This window comes from Bombus fervidus, chromosome 17 (assembly GCF_041682495.2).
Source record: "Bombus fervidus isolate BK054 chromosome 17, iyBomFerv1, whole genome shotgun sequence".
Classification (NCBI taxonomy): domain Eukaryota; kingdom Metazoa; phylum Arthropoda; class Insecta; order Hymenoptera; family Apidae; genus Bombus; species Bombus fervidus.
In genome coordinates this window covers 7,840,519-7,866,135 of record NC_091533.1, presented here as the reverse complement: position 1 = coordinate 7,866,135, position 25,617 = coordinate 7,840,519, and the positions used below count along the sequence as shown (strand labels likewise).

At 37.8% G+C, this 25,617-nt stretch overlaps 1 protein-coding gene across 1 annotated transcript; it reads left to right on the top strand.

Annotated features, from left to right (window-relative positions):
• The first annotated feature begins 908 nt into the window (after nucleotides 1-908).
• LOC139996194 (uncharacterized) lies at nucleotides 909-10,818 on the top strand. The gene is made up of 14 exons (XM_072020374.1): nucleotides 909-3,215; nucleotides 3,453-3,641; nucleotides 3,978-4,213; nucleotides 4,400-4,611; nucleotides 5,181-5,257; nucleotides 5,401-5,597; nucleotides 5,787-5,947; nucleotides 6,296-6,464; nucleotides 6,736-6,929; nucleotides 7,010-7,139; nucleotides 7,226-7,415; nucleotides 7,495-7,637; nucleotides 7,967-8,487; nucleotides 8,591-10,818. Exons 1-14 carry the CDS (start codon nucleotides 1,667-1,669, stop codon nucleotides 10,059-10,061), a joined length of 5,439 nt encoding a protein of 1,812 aa, XP_071876475.1. The 5' UTR covers nucleotides 909-1,666; the 3' UTR covers nucleotides 10,062-10,818.
• The last annotated feature ends 14,799 nt before the right edge of the window (nucleotides 10,819-25,617 follow it).

Sequence of the window (25,617 nt, the reverse complement as noted above, 5' to 3'; positions counted from 1 at the left end):
AACGATAAATTTCTTAATTTAAAAAATATACTCTACATATACGAGTACGTCAATATCCTTCAATAAATTCAACCATCATCGAGCCATCGTTAAAAAATGAAAAAGAAAGAGCGATTTAATTTCTTTAAAAAATTTTTCCAAAACCTCTTATCCTTTCTTCCACCAAAAAAAGCTAATACATCAGGCGTCAGATCTAAATTTCGATCAATTCATGATCCTCGATTCTCAACATCTGGATGGCTCCCAAAGGCTGCATACCAGACGGCGCATCGTCGCGCTACTTTATCGCAAAATTCGTAACCAGATGCTCGAAGGCGATCTCGAGTAACCTTCGTCTGATCGTGGGCGTCGCTTCGACTCGCCACGAAACATTATTTTCGAACTGTACGGTGGGAAACCTCGGTGAAACCTAACTTTTCAAGCTGAGAGGACCATTGCGCAATCGAACGCACACGAACCACACTAATCAACTTTACAACGAAAATAAATAGTTACGATATTTTAGCAACATTTTTGTGCAAAATTTACCCTGGAACTTTTGCTATTTATATTATTATTAATAATACAATTTATTGAAAAAAAAATAGTACAATTGTGGTATGCATGTGCACCATTGCACTTATAAGAAAAGTTGTACAAAAGTATTCTTTCAGCTATTCATATTCTTCCTTTGAGAATTTTGTCTAACTGCACTGATAACTAAGTTACGACCTGAAACAGTTGACTGTAGATTATTCTGAAGAGTGGAAAATGCGAGGGAAGGCGCGGAGGCGACCATTATTCGCGCACGTGCAGAAGAGTTTCGCTGGCCGCCGCGCGTGGCTCAGCAGACTCCGAAATGTTGATGCTAAATAAAACTCCTAGCTGGTTGGGACGATGCCATGCGTTCTAATTTTCACGAAGGCAGATCGCTAGCCCGGGACGTGGTCCGCCGCGTCGTTTCGAGCCGGATGATTCGATAGTCTTTCGAAGCTCTCTCCGGGTTACCTGTTCTTCGTGGCGAGGAGAGGGAAGTTTACACATAGATAAACTGGAAAACGTGTCTTTCGAGACCAAACGAGGAAAAATTGGTGTTAATTATCGAGAATCGTTTCTATAAGCGAAGAAACTTATGACGAGACACGGAAAGGTCGGTGACTATTAGAATCATTCGCGGAGAAAAACAAAAAGATCTCTTTGAAAGTCCTTCGACATGAGCAATTGGAGAATTAGTGATAATTCGGGGAAATTCTTTCGATCAACAGAAAAATTGATCGTCTAAGACGAGATACAGGAAAGCTCTTTTGCGAGTACTTTTATACGAAAGACTGGCAAATCGATTAGATGACGATTAGAAACGATCGTTGCTGCGTCTATCGAAAAAAGTTGAATCGTTGCGGAACTCTAGTAATTTATTTACTTGCCTACTAATACTTCTCCTCGAAACGAGAAAGTTGGGCAACCTGCGACGATTAGAAGAATTGTATCAAAATTGGTGCGCGATTTATTCATCTAATTAAGAGTTCAAAAACCCTTCGAATTAAAAGGTTGAAAAACTTGCGAAGATTAAAGAGAACTTTTACGAAAGATAGGTGTTTGTATCTGTAATTATAAGTGAAGAAAAGAAGCAAATTTTGAAGCTTCCAGTGGTGAATCGTGGGTTCTTCCATGCGAAGGTTGCGGTGACATGGCTGCCGCCCTTTTGGGCAAGTGCGTTGGATTACTGGCTTTGGTGTTGCTTCTCTATAGTTGTTGCTATGGCTTCCGTATTCGAGATCATCCATCGTCGACGGAGCAACCACATCGCGCCACCTGCACTTCCATCTTTGGCAGATGCCAGGAGAAGACGATCACGGCCACGTCGAACAAAAAGTGGCACGACACTTCGCGGCTTGCCAGTGCTCCTAGGAAACCACCTGTCGAGCTGACGTCGACGGATGACGATAGAGTAACAGAAGAAGAAAAGTATACGAAACACGAAGGAGGTGGACGTGTTTCTGATTGGATAGAGAAGAGTCTTGAAGAGGATGAGGATGAGGATGACGAAGTGATCGTGGAGATAGAAGAAGATACTGACGAAGTAATTGTGAGTTACGATGAGGATCAGGATGAGGAAGAGGAAGAGGAGGAAATAAGTGAAAATGATGATGACGGTGATAGTGATGAAGAAGAGGATAGAAAAGTAATTATGAAGAAACTTGTAGAGGATACCGAGGAAAATGAAGAGAAGAGCGAGAAAGTGGATTCGAAGAAGAAAGTAAGTTTGGAGAAGGGTTTGAAATCTAAGAAACAAGAAAAGGATGAGAAGGACGAAGATGAGGATGAAGAAGAAAAACATGGAAAGAAATATAGGAGAGATGTTCATGGAAAACTGGTTGTAAAGAAACTTGTTGAAGATACAGAGGAAGATGAGAAGACAAGTGAAAAAGTGGATTTGAAGAGAAAAATAAGTTTAGAGAAAGAGTTGAAAGAGACAGTGAAATCTAAGAAGCAAGAGAAGATTGAAGAAGACGAAGACGAAGACGAAGATGAAGACGAAGACGAAGACGAAGACGAAGACGAAGATGAAGACGAAGACGAAGACGAGGATGAAGACGAAGACGAAGACGAGGACGAGGACGAGGACGAGGACGAGGACGAGGACGAAGACGAAGAAGAAGAAGAAAAAATTGTTTTACCTCCACCACGAAAACTAGAAAAGGTTAGACACGCGGACAAAGATAAGGTTAGGTCAGCAGAAATAGCAATTGTTACAGAAAAACCAAAGGAAATACCAAAAGTAGAGAAGAAACCAGAGGAAAGCGTGAAGAAGATTCAAAAATTATATGAAAAGAAGTCGATGGAAGAACCATCGAAGCTAGTTGAAGCCACGAAGAAAGTGGAACCCGTGAAAATAACGAAAGCTGAAATCGAATCTCCTGAATCGAAAATTGTCGTGAAGCCGGAAAAAAAAGCGCAGATTTCGGTGAAGACAGAGGAACCGGCGAAGGTTCCGGTAAAGACAGAGGAAAAAGCGAAAGTTCCGGTGAAGACGGAGGAGAAAACGAAGGTTCCGGTGAAGACGGAAGAAAGGACAAAGATTCCGGCGAAGACGGAAGAAAGAACAAAGATTCCGGTGAAGACGGAAGAAAGGACGAAGGTAAAACCGGAAGTATCGAAAACACGGGAACCGGCAAAAGTGAAAACAACCAGTGCTCAAGCTCCGGCTAAAGTTACAGAAGTTAAGCGATCCGATAGTGAGTATCGTGAAAGATTGAATGTCGTGATTTGTTGATTTGTTCTTTGGAATTTGCGGAAGACACAGTACTTGTAAATACAAGATCAAATGTAGTTATTGGGATTACGTCGATATAGATCGTTTCATTCAGTATAATATAAATCGTGTTTTATCCAGTTGCCCACGGAGAAAATTATCGCAAAAAGAAATCTTTGTCGAATTTTTGGAGTAAAATAAGTATGATATTGTGTTGCAGAAGATGAGTCGAAAGTAAAAACGAAAACGCACGTGGAAGCTTCTTTCACTTTGGCTCGATTGAACGAAGCGATACTACGCGTACCGACATTCGTGCCAAATTTCACGGCCGTTGAGAACTTCGAATGTCAGCAGCATGGCAAGATCTTCCTACGACAATTACGGGGTTATAAGTTATGGGCGTTGCAAAGTAAGTCGCTTCTTTTTTCTATATGTTCGTTCTAACAAATTTTATCTATTCTACCACGTTGAGTATCGATGACGTTACGTTGGCGTCACGCACGAATAATTTTCAAATGGCATCGGAATGGTCGACGAGTTTGAGAAGAAATATTTCAGTTAAAATAAAAAGCCACGTGACTTCGGCCCAATAGTCAACGTATTATATTTTCGAAAATGAAGTAATTAATCTAAAGTTGAACATGGTTTTTGATTCTATTCTTCCTGTGATTTTTCGTCTGGAAATTTTCCGAATCATATTGTCAATATTTTATCCAATCGTGTTTCATTGTCTCTATGGGATCAGTGTTAGATTCGAGCGCAAAAATTCCATCGGGTCTATTGCGAGGGAACGTGAACCAACTTGGAGATTTTGACGAGTGTTTGGGTGTGATGGCGCACGTGAAATTGAATGAAAAAACGATAAGGGTGCAGGGCAAATATTGTTTGGCCAATATAGATTTGTATCCGTCTCATCCGGACATGAAGCTTCCGGTTAATATGATGCAGGCACGTTCTTTCATAAGAGGAAGTATGTACGACGTAAGTGAATGATTGTATTTTTTTTGTTTGCATTTTATCAACGATATTGATCTTCTCGCTGCAACCAAAAGCACATTGTTTTCAAAACCAGTGAATACTTTTTCGTATTATTTTTTCATACCGTGAAGATTAATGGATAATCAAACTTTCGAGAATTTCTATTACGATGAACGTTCACTTTTTCAGCCTGGTCACTTCATTCCAAAATTCACGACAGTGAACTGGGCAGTGTGTCTTCCAGCGGCGTGTTCCGCTGAAGACGCACGAATCGTTGTCGAGGAAGCATTGAACGACTATAACTCTACCATAGGAATTACATTCATGGTAGATGTCAATTCTAACATGTGCTACGTCAAACAAAAATCACGAAGCTATTCGAAAGAGACGATCGGTGTTCTGTATGTATTTATATTTATAATTAAATGGCGGATTTTATGCATTTATGTGAAATTTAAAAGGTATAAAAATGTATAGAATGCATATAATATTAAAAAATCTCCAAAGTATACTTGTTATACTTATTGTGGGTGAAACAAAATCTCTGCTTAACTTCCATTTCTCCAATTGAGTTCACAAAAATGTAAATTTGCATAAAAATCCGCAGTATATTTATAATTATCGAATTAAATTAATTTAAGGAATTCACGATCGAGCTCTATTCTTGAGAGACCACTGCAACAATTTTATTAAAACGTTACAACTATCAGATTATGTTCATAATTATGTTTCCTATAGAAGTTCTTACAAAATTATCAAAACTACAGAAATCCGTTTTTACATTACGTTCTCAAAGTAGGCAAAAATGAAAATAATTTTCTTTTTATTGACAATTGTGGGTTCCTTAACAAAATTCAGATATTACAAAATTCTCCAATTCTCGTATTATCTGATTAAAAATTATAATAATAATAAAATGTTTAATTAAAATATTTAATTTCTTTCTTCTTCTTTCCAATCTTCTTTACAGATATTTCTACGCAATGATCGTCTGTCTCGTCGCTGTAGCAACCACGAGAGATTATTTAGTGGTGTCGGAAGGAAAAGGTAGATCCTCGTAACATTCTATATTTTCTGCAAGTTAATGTACTTAAAAAATCTTCTAACTTTATTTAAGTAGTTTCGTTCCATATATTTTATTCTACGTACGATATCGGAAATTTTTATTACACGATCGTTGTCCTTTACAGGAAACTATTCGGAGAGAATAATAATGTCCTTTTCCTTACGGAGAACCCTCAGATCTTTATTCAGTAAAGGAACCAGCTATGTGGATATTACATGCATTCATGGAATAAGGACACTCGTCACTATTATGCTTTACATTGGTCATCAAATCATATCGATTTCGATGTTGCCATTTTCCAATCGAATCGAACTCACAGAGGTAAGGATAAAGATATATATATATATTCGCTATAAACGTATTAGGACAAATAATTCTTTATTATAATAACGCGGATTTCTATGAAAATTCATGTTTTTGTGAACTCAACTGAAGAAATAGAATTAGCATTTCATTTCATTGGTTTTCTGTGTCGTTGAAATTGGCGTTTAATGTCTGCTGTTAAAATAGGTAGCGAACTCTCCTATCAGCTCGATAATGAGGGTGTCGATGGTTTACACAGACGCGTTTTTATTGCTTAGCGGTGTCCTAGCTGCTTTCAACATGGCGCACGAATTTATAACACGGGGCGAGATTCGATGGTTTTGCCGTTTTATTGCCAGATATATCAGGTAAGTTATGGTTGACTTATTTGATTATTAAAACAATGTCAGATATTTTATTTCACGTTCTCACTAATAAATTCATTTATTAATTTATTAACAGTGAAATTTTTCTTTTGTATGAGCGTATAAATATTCTTCTATATAATTTCGCTATTTCAGAAAATTTTGAAAAGTTACATTCGACTTCAAAGTTATATTCTTATTCAACCAAAATCGTTATAAATATTTCATTGTATAAGAAAAGGATAATAAAATTAAATATCTCAATTTGAATTTTAATACCGAGTTTTTGAATTTCCATTTCGTTAATTACTTTTATTAAAGTATATTGATTCTTTCGATGCTACTTTTCAGACTCACCCCAGCGTTACTCGCAGTGGTATTTTGGTACGCATTCATAATGGAGCACATTGGATCGGGACCACAATGGAATAGCGTCATAGTACCAAATGCAGAGCTTTGCAAAAGCAACGCGTGGACGAATTTGTTATACATACAAAATTTCTTCCCCTTCGAAGAGATGGTATATAAGTCGTTCTGAAACTGTGCGAGAACTTCGCAACATAATCGCAATTATAATCCTATTTATCGATTATAAGCACAAACATTCTAAATTATTCTAAAAGATTAACTTCGTTTTCATCTACAATTAGGTCTTGTGTTCTTTCGATGTTACTAATGCACCAATGTCGTCGTTAATTTGAATTCTATTATAAAATTAGTCTCTGCGTTTCATCAACTTGATTAACTTCGGTCAACTTCATTCGATTTAACAAATTTTTCTTGATCGATAGTGTGCAACTCATACCCACCAGTTGGCTTTAGACATGCAATTGTCACTATTAGCCCCAATGTTGGTATTCTTCTTAGAATGCAGGCCTATCATTGGGATTCTTGTAATATTTTTCTTCGTCTTATTGTCAGCTACACTCCGTTACGTAGCAACGATGAGCAATTATCTTTCCGTTGTTGTTTTCCATGGAATGTCGTAAGTATATCTTGCCAATTTTCAATATAAGCTTTTTAATTTTATATTCAATCATTTTAAGCTTAAGCCCTTGGTTTCAGATTGAAGCACCTTTACAGGACTGCCAATTTAGTTTACGCATTACCATTACATAGAGCAACGCCGTATGTATTTGGTGTAGGACTTGGTGTGTTATTACGGCACACAGGAAGGGACGTCAGGATCCACAAGGTATAGTAGACTGCAGATAAGATTTATTCTACAATTCGAAATACCGTGACCCACCAAATAAACGAGATATATCGTACTAATTTCAGGTGTTAGTGATCTTGGGATGGTTGATCGCGATGGCCTTGGGATCCTGGTCGTTATTTTCACCATGGCACTTAGCCAGAAGGGACTATGTGTACGATGCTGAAGAAGCAGCCAATTATGTTGTGATCAGTCCAGTCTTTTGGACCTTGGCTTTATGTTGGCTCATTTTTGCATGCTACACCAATCACGGAGGTCTTTCTTAAATTATTGAATATTAGGCGTTAACACACAATTTCGATTATTTATTAATAATGCTAATTTTTATTTATAGGTATATTAAATAGATTCCTTTCGAACTACTGGCTATTACTCTTCAGCAGAATATCGTACGCTGTATATCTAACACAATTCGCAGTATTTTTCTACAACGTTGGGACCACCAGACACTCTAGCGAATTTCATCTTCACAGAGGCGTATGTATAATATGAATCTCGAAAAATAGCATCCACATCTTTTGTTAATCATGGAAAATGAATTAACTTGCCATTCAGATTCCTAATCTCTTAGATATAATAATTTCTATATTTCCTTTCAAAATTAGAAAAAAAAAAATGAAGACCTCTCCTTTCTTAATGCGTCTTTAACGAAAAAAAAACATTAAATTTTCTGTTGCAAACAATTACAATTAATTTGTTGCAATTAACATTCAATTTCATGAATTTCTCAAACTATTGTATTTAAAAAAGGAATCAGTTAATAGGTTAAAATAACTAGGTTACTAAAATAAAGTATATCTTTCCAGCTAGATCTTCTGGAAGCAGCAACAGTCATAATCATCTCCATCATCCTAACTTTATTCTTCGATATCCCTATGCAAGAGATCAAGAACGTGCTCATGGAAAGTACAGACTCCCTGAACGCAGAAGTAGCGATATCAGAGAAATCAGCAATCGTCGAGTCTTCAACCTCAGAAATCTCGAAAAGCTCAAAAGCTCTAGAATCAGAACTCCATGAAAAGAAAATGTTCGAAGAAGACGAAGTAGCTTCAACAGGCTGGGACTGGCAAAGAGACATAGTACATGGTGGTGCAAAATACTCCAATGAGAGTATAGAAGACGAAGAACGAGTAGACATGCCTATCTTAAAAAAGTCAAGTGGTAGAAGACGATCATTTATTAGTCGTGAACCATCTGAAGCCGAATATCCGTCATATTGGCTAAAGAATGATAACAGAAGATTCTCAAATAATACTGAAGACTATAGAGATCGTGGAAGAAGAAGCAAAAGCAGTCAAAGGGATTATCAGGAGAACGAAGCTTTAAGGTGACTATTCATTTGTTGGAAAACATTTTTATATTGAACTTTTTTCAATATAAATTCAGTTATATACGATCAAAACCATAACTTCTACTCTAAATCTTTCTAGAGCGCAACAAGAGCGAGAAGAATCAATTAAACGAAGCAGACGCTCTCTGTCAAGAAGCCTCGACACTAACAAATTATCCACACGGGACAGCGAGGACGAGGAAGACTATCCAAGAACCAAATATGAAGAAGAAGACGAAAATAATCCGAGGTACAGGCGATCGCAGTCCAGAGGAAGATCCGTGATTAGGGAATCGGACGATTATCGTTCCTGGGACCTTCCTAAAGATTCCAAAAGACCTTCCAGAAAATCCGAAGAACGCGAGCCTATACAAAGACAATCAAGAGTCTCAAAAACCTTCTCCTCAGAAAGCGAAGAAGAACATTTTCCTCAACAGAGAAGAATTGAAAAGAGACACGTAGAACCAAGGATCAGCGACGAAGAGGATTGGGAGAGCGAGTTGAGAATACGTCGAAAGCAATTCATGGAAAAACTGGCGACACGAGATCCCGTATCTGAAGAAGAAAACTTGATCTCTTTACGAAGATCCTCAGCGGAAGGAAAGCTAGCATTGCTAAAAGATCCAACAGGAGATGACAATATGGATTCCTGGACGGTTAGCGTAGGTTCGCGTGTTGCTCAATTAGGCTCTTCTCAAGAACGAAGTGAACCTGAAGACGAATATATTCGACGAAGAAGAGAATATCGTGAACAGGCTCCTCCTCCAAGAGAAGACACCCAAAGCGAAGAAGAAGCGATTTGGGATTCCACAAGAAAATCTTATACCAGTAGTAGTCAGGTGACTTCTATCGAAGAAGACGACGATATTGATACTTATAACTTCGTTCTAACAAAAGATAGTAAAAGAAAATCTGTTCAGGACCTTTCTAGGTTACCTCAGGAAGATTTTGACTTTGTAGAGTTTGAATTGACTGTTGGAAAGAAAGAAGGTGAAGGTTTACTTAGGTCTTCTTCTGGTTTGTATAAAAGAGAGTCGATTATTAAAAGCCAGGCTAGTGAAGAAGATCCCGAGTATCTTCTTCCCGAAAGACCAAAATTGGTGCAGCAGGAGAGAGAGCATCCTTTTAAGAAAGCTTGGCAGATGCAGAAATCTAGATCTGAGGAAGATAGCGCTGCATACGTTATTAAAGAATCTAAAGAACAATCTAAAACAGAAACGAAATCGAAAGATGACGAAACTAAGGAAACTAAAGAAATTAGAAAGGAATTTAGTGGAGAACAGTATGAAGACACTGGCGTGTTTGCTGATGACGAGTCAGAATCGGTTATGCTGGCTCATAGTAGTAGTGATATTGATGATAACACGAGAATGAGTTCGAAGTCTGAAGAAACGGAGTCAGTTTCAACTGAGAGGAGTAGGAGTTCTAAGAAAAATAGTGTAAAGTCATCGGACGTTGAGGAGGATTCTTTGAGATCTAATTGGCCATCGGAGGAGGAGCAAGTTTATAGAAGCGGTCCTAGGAGTAAATCGGAGGAGACAGAGTGGAGCTGGGAAAGAGAAGAGACTTGATGAAGCGAGTGAGCTATGGAGTAAGAAAAATGATTATAAATTAAATATAACGAGGTAAATTATTCTGCTTGGATTGGTTGAGAGGAAAGGGAAAAGCGAAGTGGACTGGATTTTGGGAAGGAAGGAGTGACGATTTGAAAGGAAAAATGGATCATCGAGGAGTTGACGATTGATAGATTTAATTATCGTTCCATAAGAGAGAATAGAAAGAACATTGTATTTTTACAATTGTTTTATTCTTATGCGTGTAAAGAGGTGGAACGATTTACAGTCAATCAGAAGTCTACGTACATCGTTACTTCTAAATCACATAAAGCTTCTAATACATTAGCTATACGTTAGCTCACAGAAACCGTATACGAGTTAAGTAAAATCTTAAATTTTGGTATTGATAAAATTAAAATTAAAATGTAATCCCAAGAATTTGTGAGTTAAATGTTTATATTATTTTAAATTCTTCTAGAAATATGTTAATATATTGATCAAATTCATTTTATGCCTTAATGAAAATTGAGTAAGATATGTAGAATTTTGTGACCGATTGTACATCTTCTCTGCAGTTGTTTCCTGTTTCTGGTTTCAAGCTCAAGATCGTTTATCTGTATTTAAATCTATCGTCAAAACACATGAGTCGAATGTAATCGTGGAATTACAATACATGTTAAAAGCGTTGCGAATGACAAGACCAAATTATGAGACCATTTTCCGTAGAGTATAATAAATTATGCGTTAAATATACATATATTAGCATCGTGAATGAATGAGATAGTAATATTGGAAAATTCCGTATTTCTTCGGTATTTATGACGTTCCTTATCTTCTTACATTTGATGGAATTTGTTTATTGTAAAGGATGCGAAGAATACTGGTAATAAAATTATGCTAAAAAAGCGTCTTCTTTATGAAATTTTTGAACTTAACGAAATTTCATTTTTTACAGACTTGTTTCAATGCTTCAGTATTTCATTTGGAATATTATAATTATTATTATAACAAATAGAAAAAAAATGCTTATTTAAATCTGTATTAAAAAAATCAGTCGCAAGATTTAAAATTCTATTTTAAGACTTATTTTTTATTATTTTTTTTATTATTTATTTTATATTTTATTCTATTCTAACATACGATGTAACCAATCCAAAGTCTGATTAGTTAATGAATTCCAACTGCGCTTTCAACACTTTATACATATTTAACGTGACTACTGGCATATTAGATATTAACATATTAACAGTTATCTTGCATAGATTGAAAATTGCATACTCTAAAACACTACAACTTTAATTTACTTTCATCGTACTGTTACTTATAAATATGTAATTTGTTTAAATTTGATACGGGAAATATACCCACGTATTTCCCTTCAGAAAAATCAAATGGAACATATACGCAAATCTACGCGAAGGAATCGATAAAATTGTGTAAACATGAAATACGACGAGGACGTGATCTTTCGATGAATTTACGGGGAGTGAACGGATATTTGACCGATTCGTGGGATGTCTATGGTATGAAGACTTCGCTGGTCCCGTGTGACAGGCGTAAACGGGACGAGCCACGGGCGATCGCGCAAGCGATGTAATGAAAAGCACCGTAAGCGGCTGTCTTCTGCGGTTGGTGTCTATGCTGAACGGAAGTAATCCCCGTGGCACTATAAACGCACGCGTACATCACCTACTACCGGATAACGTCCAGCCGAGAATTAACTTACAAGCAAACGACGGCCATTATGCGCTTGTACGAACTCTTTACGAGGCTTTGTGTCGTAAAACAACGTACTGCAAGGCAATCTCTTCTTTTTCTCTTACTTTTGAAGCTACAACCTTCCCTGGAAATCCTAATTCTATAAAAATACAGTACAAATACGATATAAAATACGGTCCATTAATAATGTAATAAAAAAATTGAAAAATTTATTTTAGCCTGTATCAATGTTTGCTCATGCTATTTTGTATAATCGAACTAATATTAGTTTCGTGTGTAATCTTGTACGATTGAACTTTCGTATAATTTCGAAGTTTCAATTGAAACTTAAAAATTTATGAAGCACTGGGATATTATAGTATAGATTAATCAAATGTTTCGAAACTTTGTCACTCTCTCGTCGATTCAAAGAATGAATCAAAATACATCTGACGATTATTCAGGTTCAACTGACCAGGCACGATATCCTATAACGTAGTTGGGAATTTATATGCGTATTAAACGCATCTCTGCATCGACCAGACGTTCTACCAAATTATTATCTAACAGAATTCTAGTACGAAATATACGAATACTCGAGGACTTCGATAAGTGGTTCCGGTCCCTAGGCGTTTCTCAGGTATGAAACCACAAAATGGCATAGCCATCGCGAACCCGGACGTTCGAGGAATTCGAAACGGTCGAAACGCGAGTGGTACGACCTTCCACGGATCACTTCCTAGCAGTTTGGACTACCATGCTTCACGAGGCCGTGGCTGTGAGCGAAAGCTTGGAACGGAACCCTTGAGATTCTAGAACCCAGGGCCACGAACTGCATGACCCTTCATAACATAGGAATGCGACCGTGGTTCCGATTCACGTGTTCCGATTCTATGACAATTCATTAATAAGAATCTTATCTTTACACTCTTGTCGCGAATCATCGATAAAAACCGGCTAGTGCAAATTTTCGTTTCGTCATTGGCTTAGTTTAAGTCAATTGCTAGTTTTCATAATAACATATTATACTCCAATAGCGTATAATTTTTTATTTTATATTTTGGAAAAGAAAGTAGATTGTGTAAAAGCATATCTGACTGAGTGTTCTGATTTTAATCCTTGACCTACGTCTCAATACACGTCTTAATATTATTTTTATTTCTATAAATAAACAAAGAATGTTATTAAAAATACACTAAAATATTTGTGCGTAGCTTAATCCAAGCAGCTGTGTAACATCATAGCCTGTCAGTTTAGAGCTTACTTGGAACGAAACGTAGCTAGAGATACCATGTACACAGCTGTCAGTATTCGTGTACGTCCGTGCACGTGTATCAACAGAAACGCGTGTACTCGTGGACGTGAAGTTGAAAATCAACGACGCTGGAGAAACACGATGTTCACGTAACTTCTCGAGGAGGAAAGCGGATAAGCAGCCTACAAACGAGGCGACGGACAAGAGATCACGTGTCCGGAGGGCAACATTTTTTTTTCAAAGATGAAGATGGCATCACAAAGAATTATCAAAATTAAATTTTCAAAGTACAATGTAAATAGTGCAATTTATCTACCGATTATCAAAACGCTAAGCATAATAGGTTTTTGAGAATCGTACAAAATAAGATCGAATCGCGCAAAAAATCTTAATAATTCACAGTAAGAAAGTGTAGCAAAGATGGCAATGCGTATCCGCATCTGGACGAATAATGAAACCCGCCACTGGATAATGAAATTTGTTCTTTAACACTAGCGAGATATAAAATATGAAGATATTTTATTGATTGACGTTACGTTGTACGTTATACGCACAGTTTCAAGTACTCCACGCAGTAAGTTATAGGTAGCTGCAACGTATCTACAGCCACTTGAAGGTTATTGTTAGTTACATTGCGAGAGCTGTTGCGTATTCGCACAACAATCCCGGATCGTATAATGCGGTGACGAAAGCTTTCCTTGCATGAATACCCAAGTATGCAAATGCCACTATGGCATTAGACGTTTCTCTTCGCCTTTGAACATCACTCGAGGCCCCTTTTCGTTAGACCTCTTTATTATCACAGCTTCTGTTTCATACGAATTTCGCTTAAGTGATAAAGCGTATAATTAGTTTGTAGGAATGAAAATAAAATATGAACGAAAATATGAAGAATTGAATCGCTTAGAAGCCAAAATCGCGGTCGGTTAATCGTTTACTCGATGATTTAAATGAATTATCACATCTTATATAAAAGCAAAAAATACTTAATACTTTTGAACAGGAGAGCATGTACATACGTGTTCGGCCAAAGAAAACATCTTTAGTGGCCAAAGAAGTGCTTCTTTCGTTGCACAGAAGCTGAATGGGCGATGTGTCTGCTGTAGAAGGTAAGACAGAGGCGTGCCTCGAGTTTACTGTGGCACGGTATTTATTTTGGCAAGTACGTCGAGCACCGGTTCCAGGAGGAAGCCTGTTGTGTGCATGCTGGAAACGCTACAGACGCAACGGTAAAGGAACGCAATGTGGAAATCATCGATTTCCGCAGTCTGGCCACGTCGCGTGCGATGGAGAGAAAAGGACTGTCTTGTGCTTGCACGATCCACTAAATATATATATATATATATATATATGTATATACGGGATATCTCGAGACAACTCTCGGTTCCTACGATACTTAAACTAAAGGATATACGTTATACACAATAAAATATATACATATGTCTGTTAATATTATATTATAATATATTATATTAATTATTAATTAATTATTAAAATTTCGGCCTAGTACTAAAACTGTGAATATAATCAGATAAAGATATAACATGAAACAACAGTTTCAACACTTTCGGTTTCGCTAATAATATAAGTTCAATTGTGCGAGATGACGTCGGTATTTAAAAAAGATCCATATTTTTAGTCCGAATAGTTTCTCGTTTAACGCACGCGTCTCAATCATCTGAAGCGCAAAAACGGTTCAGGTTGCTTAGATATTAGAAATCATCTGGGGAGAAAAGAAATTAAGTGTCGCATCGAACCGCAAAATCTTCTCCTCCGGTGAATCCAGGCAGAACTCATTTAACGCGAGAAATACTTTGAATAGCAATATCCATTATCACGGAGTTACACCCGAACGAACACCTCGTTCCATCGTAATCGGATTAGGCCTTGAAAGACAGAACGAGAGGCTGCATCGAGTTCGAGATAGAGCAACGAAAACGATTGGAAGGGGCCAAAGGGCGATAAAGATGAGGTAGAAGATGAAAGAAAAGAGGAAGAAGAGTATGCTTCAAAGTAGATGAAGTACCGTCGCGTAACTGCCAGTACTACTTTAATCTGTAGAGAGAAAATCTTGTAAATAATCGAAGCAATTATCCAACTCGTCTGGTAAAACGGTACAAAGTAACATTGCGAGACTTTTCTGCATCATGGAAGATGAAAATAAGCGGACAGTTTTATTTCATTATCAGCGTCGACGAATCGATTGATAATATTGGCTCGAGCAGATGAGCCAAAAGCGACTCTTTCCTAAGGAGATGTCTCGTGTTTAGTCGTCTCTCCACGCTAAGGGAAATTGCTGCGTCGGAAATTGGGTGGCAGACCTCCCAGCGAGTGTTTGACGTTGCTCGACGAATCGAAACTTACTACGACCAGGGAAATGGTCATTGACAAATGATATCTTATGAATGGATTTCGGATGTTTATGCAAATTTATGTTTTATTGAATATGATGTAAGAAGCAGGATCTAAACAGAAATATGTTTTATTTACCAAATATTATAATATGTACTATACTAACATTTTTTATATATTTTTACATATTATATGAGTTCGGTGCATTTCTGTACTTTTAAATTTCCCATAAATGCATAAACATCCGCAGCCTACTTACATATTCAACGCGAATAGTATACTTTTTTAGGCATAAAGTGGCATTAAATTAAAATCGAAAAAAAAAGAACGATTTATCGTGTCTTTTTACCTATGATAGAAGATGTAGAAGAATTCTACAAATATCTATAAACGAACAATTAATAGCAACTGTACGTTTCACGATTTGTTGATATATGGATCAATTTTTTCATTCAATTCGATATGATCGTCGCTTCTACGAAGACTGGCACGGAGAAAGGAAATAAATCAAATTCGTTGAAGAGTTAAAGGGTCCAGGGGCTCGATAAGTGGCGCTTGACATTGAATTATGAATGCGTAGCGACGCGAGTAAGGGAAGGGTGTCTAAAGACGAAACGATAGCGTCAAGAGGGCGACAGTTAGGTGATAGAAGCGTGCCGCAACCGATCCCACATCGTAGGTATTATAAGTTCTGTCGAATCCTTCGTGGGAATGAGCGGCTTGCTCTTGCGAGATTCACCTCTGCATTACTACTAGCTCGTCCCAAGTGTAATCTCTAAGCTCCTAAAAGGTGCTCTTCCATCCCAACTCAACCACTCCGCTATACTCTATCTGACGATTCTCCCTTTCTGTAAATCTAGATTGGCAATGATACCAATCATTTTAAATATGTATTGATAACGATAATAAGCTATGGAATTTTATAATTTTTAGCTCTGTTAGTATTCTCAGTACAGCTTTAAAAACTGTGTTAAATAAATGTTTCCCATAAGAATCTTTAATTTTTGTAAAATATATGTTCTTACATCGCATAATAAATTACATTTGGATAGTTGACTAGAATCTGTTATTTCGCCTACAATTTAATCTACAGTATCTTCAAAGCAACGTCGCGAGATATTACAATTTTTCAAAAGACTAACCTCGAGAAAATTTGAGTTTAGAAATATTCAAATTTCATAACCTTGCTCTGCAATATCTATTGGTATCTATTAATTTGGAGGATTAGGGAGGAGCCACGAACTGAAAAACATATGTAGCACTAGTTGGAGATCTCGCCTAGCTACGGACCACCCGGGAGTCGCGATACCCCAGCAACCATGACCTCAAGATCGCGGTAACTACTCGGATAACCTCGAGGTCGAGAGAGCGGCTTCGATCCACGCCGAGGTCGAGCCACTAGCCACGGACCACCCCGGAGCCAAGGGATTCGTCACAGGCTACTCGAGAACTGAGGACCGTGGGTGAGCTTCAAGGCGATTGTATGTAGTCGAATCGGTTGATTCTCTATTGAGATCTTTGACTTTGGTGTCATGGGTGTCATGGTAAAATCTATGTATTTTAAAGTTTTACAACAACATGATTTAAGATTTCTCTTTTTAGATCTCGATTTTTCTAATCTGATGTACACCAGCGTTCACAAGTATTAGGTCAGTTTTTGAATATGAATTAAGAATCATACTATAACGTTGTTAGAAAAATTTTATACGAAGTAGAAGCACAACTCAGAGACGTTTACCTAAAATCTCGTATGTAATTTCTCATTGAATTTTCTACTTCTTATGATATATTATATATATTATTTATTATATATTATATTATGTATATGTGATAAAACTTAATATTTAATTGTGCTACTTTCTTAAGTTCGAAATAATTCTACGAATTTGTGGCTAATAAAAGAAGGCAACTTCATTTTAGTCGAGAGAAAATAAATTGTAACACCTTACCGTTACAGAGATTTAAACCATTCAACGGAAAAATTAGTGGAGCCCACGAGGACATCGATTCATCGAGACGGCTGAAGGGGCCGATGCCTTTCAGTGGCAATGACCCGCGAAATTGCTTTACGCAATCGGCCATTATGCGTCTGAAAATTTCGCGAGGCATTCGAGATCAACCCGCCGTTTGATGTGATACGAATATTATATATTGTTCATTGTCGGGCACGTTTGATTGCACCGATCGCGCAATTATCGATGCCCCCCTCTGCCCTGTAATAAAATTCAACCGCACGCATCCGCACAGGGATCTATCTACTGAAACGCATGATGCGTAAACGTACCCAACAAACTGTTTTGAAACATGTTGGAATGCCGAATGCCGGAAACCAGATGATCGAGGAAAAAGCAGCAGGGCGATAATGCACACTTAAATAGTTATTTCATAATTTTCAAAATATTTTCATCAAATATATATATATAATATTTAACAATGGAAAATTGTCAATGAAAAATTGTGACATGCATTTACAAATAGAATAGAAATGTTAGGACAGCAAACTAGAAACCTTCTGGTAGAAAGTTTGTAAGGAACATGTTGGTTCTTAGGCTGATCTGGCGATCTATTATAAAGATGGGAAGTCCTTTTGCGACGAATAAGGTGCTTTGTCTCCTATACAGAACGCTCCATCGTATGGCATGACAGTTTGTGCAACAAGTCACGAAGCTTCCTGACGTTTTCTTTGTAACTAAATACAAGAAGACAGAAGACAAAGAGCTTAATTACTTCGCAACGCTATTATCCGGATTAAAGGAGGGAGAGCGTCTATTAAGGAAAGTACAAGACTCAATGAAAAAACGGCTTCAATAGGGAATCCCAGCATTCAATCGACGAATATCGATCTGAACGTGATAATTACCTTTAATTTGTGATTATTTCGAGAACGTTGCACTTTCAACTTTCGGTCCAATCTCTCGAATTAGATAGCTTCTCTTTATTCTAACTTTCTCTAATTTTCAAATGATTTGGATTATGAATACCGCGAGACAGATGATTTTCTGTTTACATTTAAGACACATTTCTTAGTGTTAGGTAATAAAGTTTAAACGTTTTTCATTAGCCTCGTGTATTAAAAATTTGTTGAAGAATACATATGAAATTGTATTTTCATAAAAATTACTGTAATATCAAAGAACGTAGATGGAATTTCAATTGAAGAATATGAAAGAGTTGGATAAATTTAAAGCTGAAAATAATTTTAATTGTACCTTCCAATGCAATTCAAAAAAAGTTATTCGAGTTAATATAACCTGTAGAAATCTGCCTTTAAGACTCTGAAAATCTGCCCCAATTCTCACTCTTCGAAAATATTCCTTCCATGCAAACCTTCTATTTAAAACTGTTATTTTATAACATAAAATTTAAATAGAAATTGTGTCAATGTATGTAATAAAATTCTTTATGGTAAAATTCATAGAGTACATATATCAATTAAAATGTTTAACTTGCTGTTTTTTTGCTTAAAAACGATAAGAAGTATTATCAACTCTATTGAAACTATCATCAACATTTTCTTCAAAGCTTACTTCGTTTTTAAAAGCAGAAAGGAATTTTGTCATCAGACAGACACATTTAACGTACGAATAAATATGTTATTTATTTCTAAAAATGACCTGAACTATTAAGCGATCACATTTAAGTCTCGCCATGAAAGATTTCACAAGCTAAAATCATAACTTCAACCCTGCTCTACCATCTTTTCCCTCGCAACAACACTCTTTGGTGTCATGTTATAGGATACATGGTCTCGAAAATGCGTAGCGTTAGCATTATCATCGGTGTCAGAGACCGTCATTGGCTTAATTGGTGTTGGTCGGTCGAACGTTTCGCCGGTGGTCGGCATGTATTCGGTGCAACCGTGCAGTTGAGCGCAGCCACGCGTGATTTCCCTCTGCACGGCCATCTGCACGCATCACAAACCCCAAAAGGGTGCTCTTTCACCCAGCCACCATCGGATGGGTGGCCAGCCAGTGGGTGGCAAGCACACGAGATATTGCCGGTTGCCCGGGTGAAGAGTCGAGATGGCGGCTGCGGTGGACTGAAAAGCGACGATGCGCAACTTCCAAAACAAACATACGACTTTAACGGCACGAATCGTTTTCTCGTTGGAAAACTGCCCTGGAAAATCGACACGAACTTCGTTGAACGGAAGGCCAGGCCGAGTTATGGTCGTCAACTTCACTCTACTCGTATTCCGCAACTCGTCGATTCCAAATACTCGTTATTTTTTCAACGTGGCCAGACGAACTAGGATTTGCCGTCCGTTTGTAACGAATCGAACCGCGAACCATTTCGATCACGCGCCACCGTTTTTACGCTCGATATTTTTGCCACTAGACATTTTCTGGTAGTTTTTGTGGACGAGATTCGTGATTTTTGGCTTATTGTAGTTTAGTTAGGACTATACTTTATTCGGTTGTAACAAAGATTGGTAATGTTTTTGTATTAAGTACAAAATACAAAGCTATGGAATTTTATTATATTATCACGCAATATTTAAGTGTCTTTGTTTCTGTCTTTTCGGAAATTTTCAGGTGGTTCAGTTGCTGGGAAGCTTCGTGATTTTTGGTTTATTATAATTCAGTTAATTCTGTTTTATTATTGATTGTATTAATCTTGTAATAGCAAAGTATCGTTTGAATTATTCACGGACTTTATATTTATTTATTTGATATGAAATATTTTTTAACTTTCTACATATATTTATTCTTATTAGTCAAGTTACTTGAATCCAAATCGAACTACAAACGAGGAATTCAAAACACGATAAAAATACCATCTAATTTCCTCTATTCTCAATTTTCATTGATGTTTCATTTGCCTACTGTTCTCCATCATTTCCCAATCTCGGTCTCATCAGCATAAAATCTGAGATATATCAGAGGTCTTCTAAAGTCGAACTAACGAACGATCCGTGGAATCAAGTCGAACGAGTGTCTTCGAACGATTCGAGGGTGCAAAAACCTCGTTCGGAAGAGGAGGCGTAGTATTGTAGAAACGGAATGGTAGGGCGGAGACTGGGCTGATCTTTCCACTGCACGGAGGAGATAGCAGGTATTATCGGGGAACTAATTAAACTGGAACATAAGAAATAAAATAAAAGGAAGAAGGATTATCGTTCGCAGCATAAAGCGTCGCGTTCCGTTCCGACATCTCCTAGCGTTAAAGACGCAAGAGCAATCCAAATACAGAGTAGGACCACGTATAACGCTGGAACATAAAAAATTGCTATTGCCTTCGTATAACGCGATTTGGAAGATAACAATGAAAGTGAAATATGCTTCGCAAAGAAATGATACTGAAAGAAATATTTCAACACAAAATTTATATGATGACGTTATAAGAAAATTGAAGATACGCTATGAAGAACAGATATATGTATATAGATATATGAAGAAGTTCTTCGTTTCGCGACTTCATGCAAACTATTCGGAATTCACTATCTAACGAAGTAACGCAGAGTGTTATGTCGAAGGTTATGGCGGTAAGTCGATGGAGATGGTGTCTGTAACTGCGGCGGCTCTCCTTCTACGGGCATTACCGTTGGTACCGGTGCCGGAGGCCGGAAAATAATTAGGCTGCAGGCGAGAGATGTAGCGGATATTATAGCACGTTGCCTGTTACCTTGCTACGCCGCCGACTGAGCTATACAGTTGTTGTTATCTAACTTAAATGAACCTTGTAATAATATCGTTAGAGGTATTTCGGCACTACCAACAGCTAGCCTCTTTTCGTTACTTCATTGTAGACGATGTTGGATCAAGAGTGCTATATGTATAACTATGTATAGTAGTACGTGTTACATCGTGTTGTTAGCCACATACGTAGATGAACAATAATAATTGGAGAATGTGTAGAGAATTGGTGTTAGATAATTATTAGTAGAAAGATTAGAGAGAGTATGGGTTACGAAGAAACTTCATAGTTAATGGTTGTTTATATTGTGATGAAAAATTGTATATCTTAGAAGGTTACAATAACAATTTATAAATTCGTTTAGTCATTTATGAAAAACTAATCTGCGATTAATCTAACGATTTAAGAAAATATTGCATCTGTAACTAGGCTCCCACTTTAGCGGTGATAAAGAACGTACAAGTGAAGATTCTGATTGTTTCAATAAACAAGAAAGTCACATGGTATTACGAAAATAAATTCAACAGAACAAATAGCTAATAAATCTTAAAAAACTAGAACTAAAATTTTCAATGCAATTTACTCAATTTCCTATTCTGTCTTATGGATCCTATTTCCAAAAATCCCCTTAATTATTCCTAACAGATGGAAATATCCTGTGACATAGGTTGGCAGATTCGACAGTGTCCACGGGAAGCCTCGTCTAGCAAAATTGCTCGTCGTCAGTCACTTTGTCGTCAATGACAGATTGGCGGCGCGTGGGTCGCGGCATGACCGCTTCAACGCGCTGGAAACAAAACACCGACGCTTGTTTTTCAAACGATTTAGGCGTTGTTTGCCCGTTACGCGACGCATCAGAGCGCAAAAAAACGGGCCGTTTATTCCGTGGAAAATCTCGGAATTTTTGGCTCCGCCGGGAATGAGCGGGAGCCGAGCATTTGACACGCGACCAGACCGAAATTGATTGCGTTACACGTATCGTTACTTCCTTCGCCGACCGCGCAACCAGCCGGTCAGGTATCAACGTTACATTCGTGTACGTCTTTTGCATGAATAGTTTTAACAGTTATTTGAGCATAATATGGGGTGGGCGATTTACAACGTATACCTCCGTTCAGAAATGTTAAGACACTTACAGAAAGTGGAATTAACTTCAAAAATAGTAGTTAAGAATATATTAAAGTCTATCTTCTAGTAATAGAAAGTTTAAATTCACCCCACAACTTATTACCTTAACGAATGTCGTTTAATTAATAAAACGTCTGATCAGGTAATAGTACACTGTGAATGAAAGTGTCGTGAATGGAATCGTTTGGAAGCCACTCAAAGCGAATTAAATCGTCGTCTAACCGTAATTCTTCTTATCTTCGCTTAATAACCCTTCTTTTAGACTATTTACCATGATTTTTAAAATCATGGTGTATAAGAGGTTGTTCAAGCGAAAAGGAAATAGTCGATCGACTAAATATCCTAGCCGATATAATTCTAAAAATCAACCGATTTTCGAAAAATGCCATTATCGCGAGCAGTCATTACATGTGCTCGACCAAATTCCGCGAAAACATTTATCGCGGGAGAAATAGTTGAATAAGCTATCTCAGGATTGCATCAACTCTCGGCCCATGATCTCCAATTTAACACAGACGGTGCTCCAATTACGAAGTTCCCGGCTTGACTCGCTCTTTAAGGAAAGTGTACAACGTTCCGAAGTTTTTAACGCTGGCTTCCTCTAGCGAACGGCGATTGCTAATCTCATTATAGCTACGACAGTGAGTTTATCGTTTATTATTTCGAGCGAAGTTACTAGAATCACGTAGACGATGAGGCATCAACGGAAGCAAACAGTTGTATAAAAAAAGTATTTCTCGCACCTTTATTCGTTATAGTATTCCAATTTTAGTCATAGGAAATGAAGGAATTTCACTTGTTGTCGAATCGTTCGTATTAATAAAAATTGTTTGTCATAAGACCGTTGGATCTGTCATAACCTATTATGAATATGGGAAAAGGGCGAAGCGTGCGCGCATGGCCTCGATAAGGGGTGAATGGACAATTAATAGTAAAGATGGAATAAGAAACGCGAGCGGGTGGCAGGCCCGAGTTATAATGACGAGGCATTAAATAACAACGGGAACCGTTAAGGGATGACGAGATAAAAACCTTCGTGGATCGTTAGCAGGCGTCTCGGCCATTTCTTATTCTCTCTCCGACTACTCTTCTCTCCCTTCGCTAAATGGACTCTTTCGCTCCTTGTCCAATATCTTTCTCACTCGTGCTACAGAACAGGTCTCTCGCTCAGATTGAGATTTTCTCTCTTTATCCCAGTCTTCCCGCTCAATTCTCGCGCCCCTTAAAGAAACTTTTAATGTAATTGCCGCGGGACGTGAAAACCGCTGATACCGTTACCCCTGGCCCGAAGAAATCCGATCCGTGAAAATAAGTCGAGATAGCGTCCCACCTAAAATCCCACCCACTTACCCTCTTACGCTTCGCCGTTTCCTTCGATCTCCTCTTTCTTCCTCTTTAATTCTGCCTACCCTCTAGCCAGAGCCGAAGAGGCCTCCAGTTTTCTCCCTTTTTGCTACTACCCTTCTTGGTTCATCGAAAAATTGTTTCATCTGCTCGAACGCGAAGTCTCGTTTAATTTCCAACTTCCTGGTTAGCCTGATAACAGAGCACGGAAGCGACTATGATGGTGTTGAAGTCGTAATTTTCAGGTTGGATTGTACAGCGACTAATTTCAGATTTTAAACAGAACAAAGTGTCTCGTAAACGATGAAATACCAAATAAAATATATTTTATACTATGGTATAGACCATGGTATGTTACGATAATTAATTCCATCGATGTATATTATAATTTTATAATGGATAGTTTTTACGAATAGAGCTAGAATGTTATAAGAAACAAAAATGCGACAACGAACGTGGAGAAATGTAATTAATTGCTCTGCGATTGCTTCATTACCATCGCACTTTCATTATCAAGACCAAAAAAAGGAAAATTTGTGGATTTTCTTCTAAAGAAATTAAACGACGTATGAAAAGGAAAAATATTAAATACTTGGAATATATCATATGTACTTAGAAACTCGATCAACAAATTTAAAAGATGAATGTGTTATTAGCTGCGAACTAGATGTCCTCGTCAATAGCCTTAGCGCGAAATTAAATCAATATCCGTTTAATTTACAATCAGAATTTAAATTATCGACGAAACCACTATCAATCACGAACATAATGTAAATTGCGTTCGATAATAATGCAAATCCTCTCATTTGCCTCCAAAAATGAGCGTCTACTCCTAAGACAAAGCAGTCTTAAACACGGCTGCATCGGTAAATAGGAATAGCCTACTCAGCAGCGAGTTTCGATGATTCGATAATGAAATTTAAAGCAGGAAGAAGACAAGGGTAAAATGGAAGAGAATACTGAAAGAGTTTCCTAAGCAGGGATAAGATGTCTGGGGCAACCTCTGCGAATCCAACGAGTAATCCGAACCTCGGGATATTTTAATCAGGTCGATATCGCAAGACAAGGATACCACCTTGTATTTACATATCAAAATTATTGGAGCTCTCCGCGGAATTATCGGGTGACTATCGTTTCCTGAAATGAAGCCTCCTTCCTGGAGATCGTCTGCGATCTTCTAACGACCAATCGGGACGCTCTGTTCTTTGGTTATCGGTGGTCGTCGACCAACGGAACAAGGAAGTCGTTTTCAAAGACGAAGAAAAGATCTTTAAATTCCTTCGCTCTTTGGTGAGCAGCTTTAATTACTTGTCGATAGTACAGCCTCGTTTCTTTCTTTCGTCTGTACCGTTCGACTGTTACGTTAGAATGTCGTCGACCTCTATTTATGTATACAGCAGACTCTTGAATAATATCAAGACGTCGACTAACCACGTAGTTAAAAATTTACTATCGATCAGAAATCCTATTTATTATACCATCCAGGTATACCTTGGATCATAGGTATCGGGCCATCTTCTGGTAGTTGAATTACCGAAACGATAATTAATCGATCACGATAGCGAAGCAAAAATTCGAAATAATATAAGAGAGAATTGTATGAATTAGACGCAAAAACTTAAAAAAGATTACCTATAGTGTAAATGGAAATTTGGAATCAAATAAGGAACAAATGATTATTGTTGGAGCAAATGAGTGACATTTTAGGTATTCTCTAGTATTCAAGCGTTGAAGATTTGCGCCATAACGCGTCACTCATGGTCTCATTTGAAATTCCCCTTGCCTAATTCGCGATCCAGGCGAGCAATTCCCGTTTACATAATTCTTTCGGAATTCGCGTCGTAGGCGGCCACGAAGTTTTCCCTTCGTTATTTCCCTTTCCAAACCGATTAATACAACCAACGGGAGCGATAATATCGCAAGGATATGAAAAATGCATTCCTCGCGGTATAGTTGATGGCGTGGACCGTTGGGAAGGGTCTAAACTTTCGAGACTTCGGTTTTCACAGGCCTTGGCGCAGTTTCTTCTCAATGGTGAGACACGAAGCGGGGCGAAAAGGGGTAAAACGAGGGGTGCAGAGGGTGGTTAACGGTGGTTAAGGGGAAACGAAGGGAGGATCGACGAGGAACGAAGGCTGTACCGTGCCGCACGACACG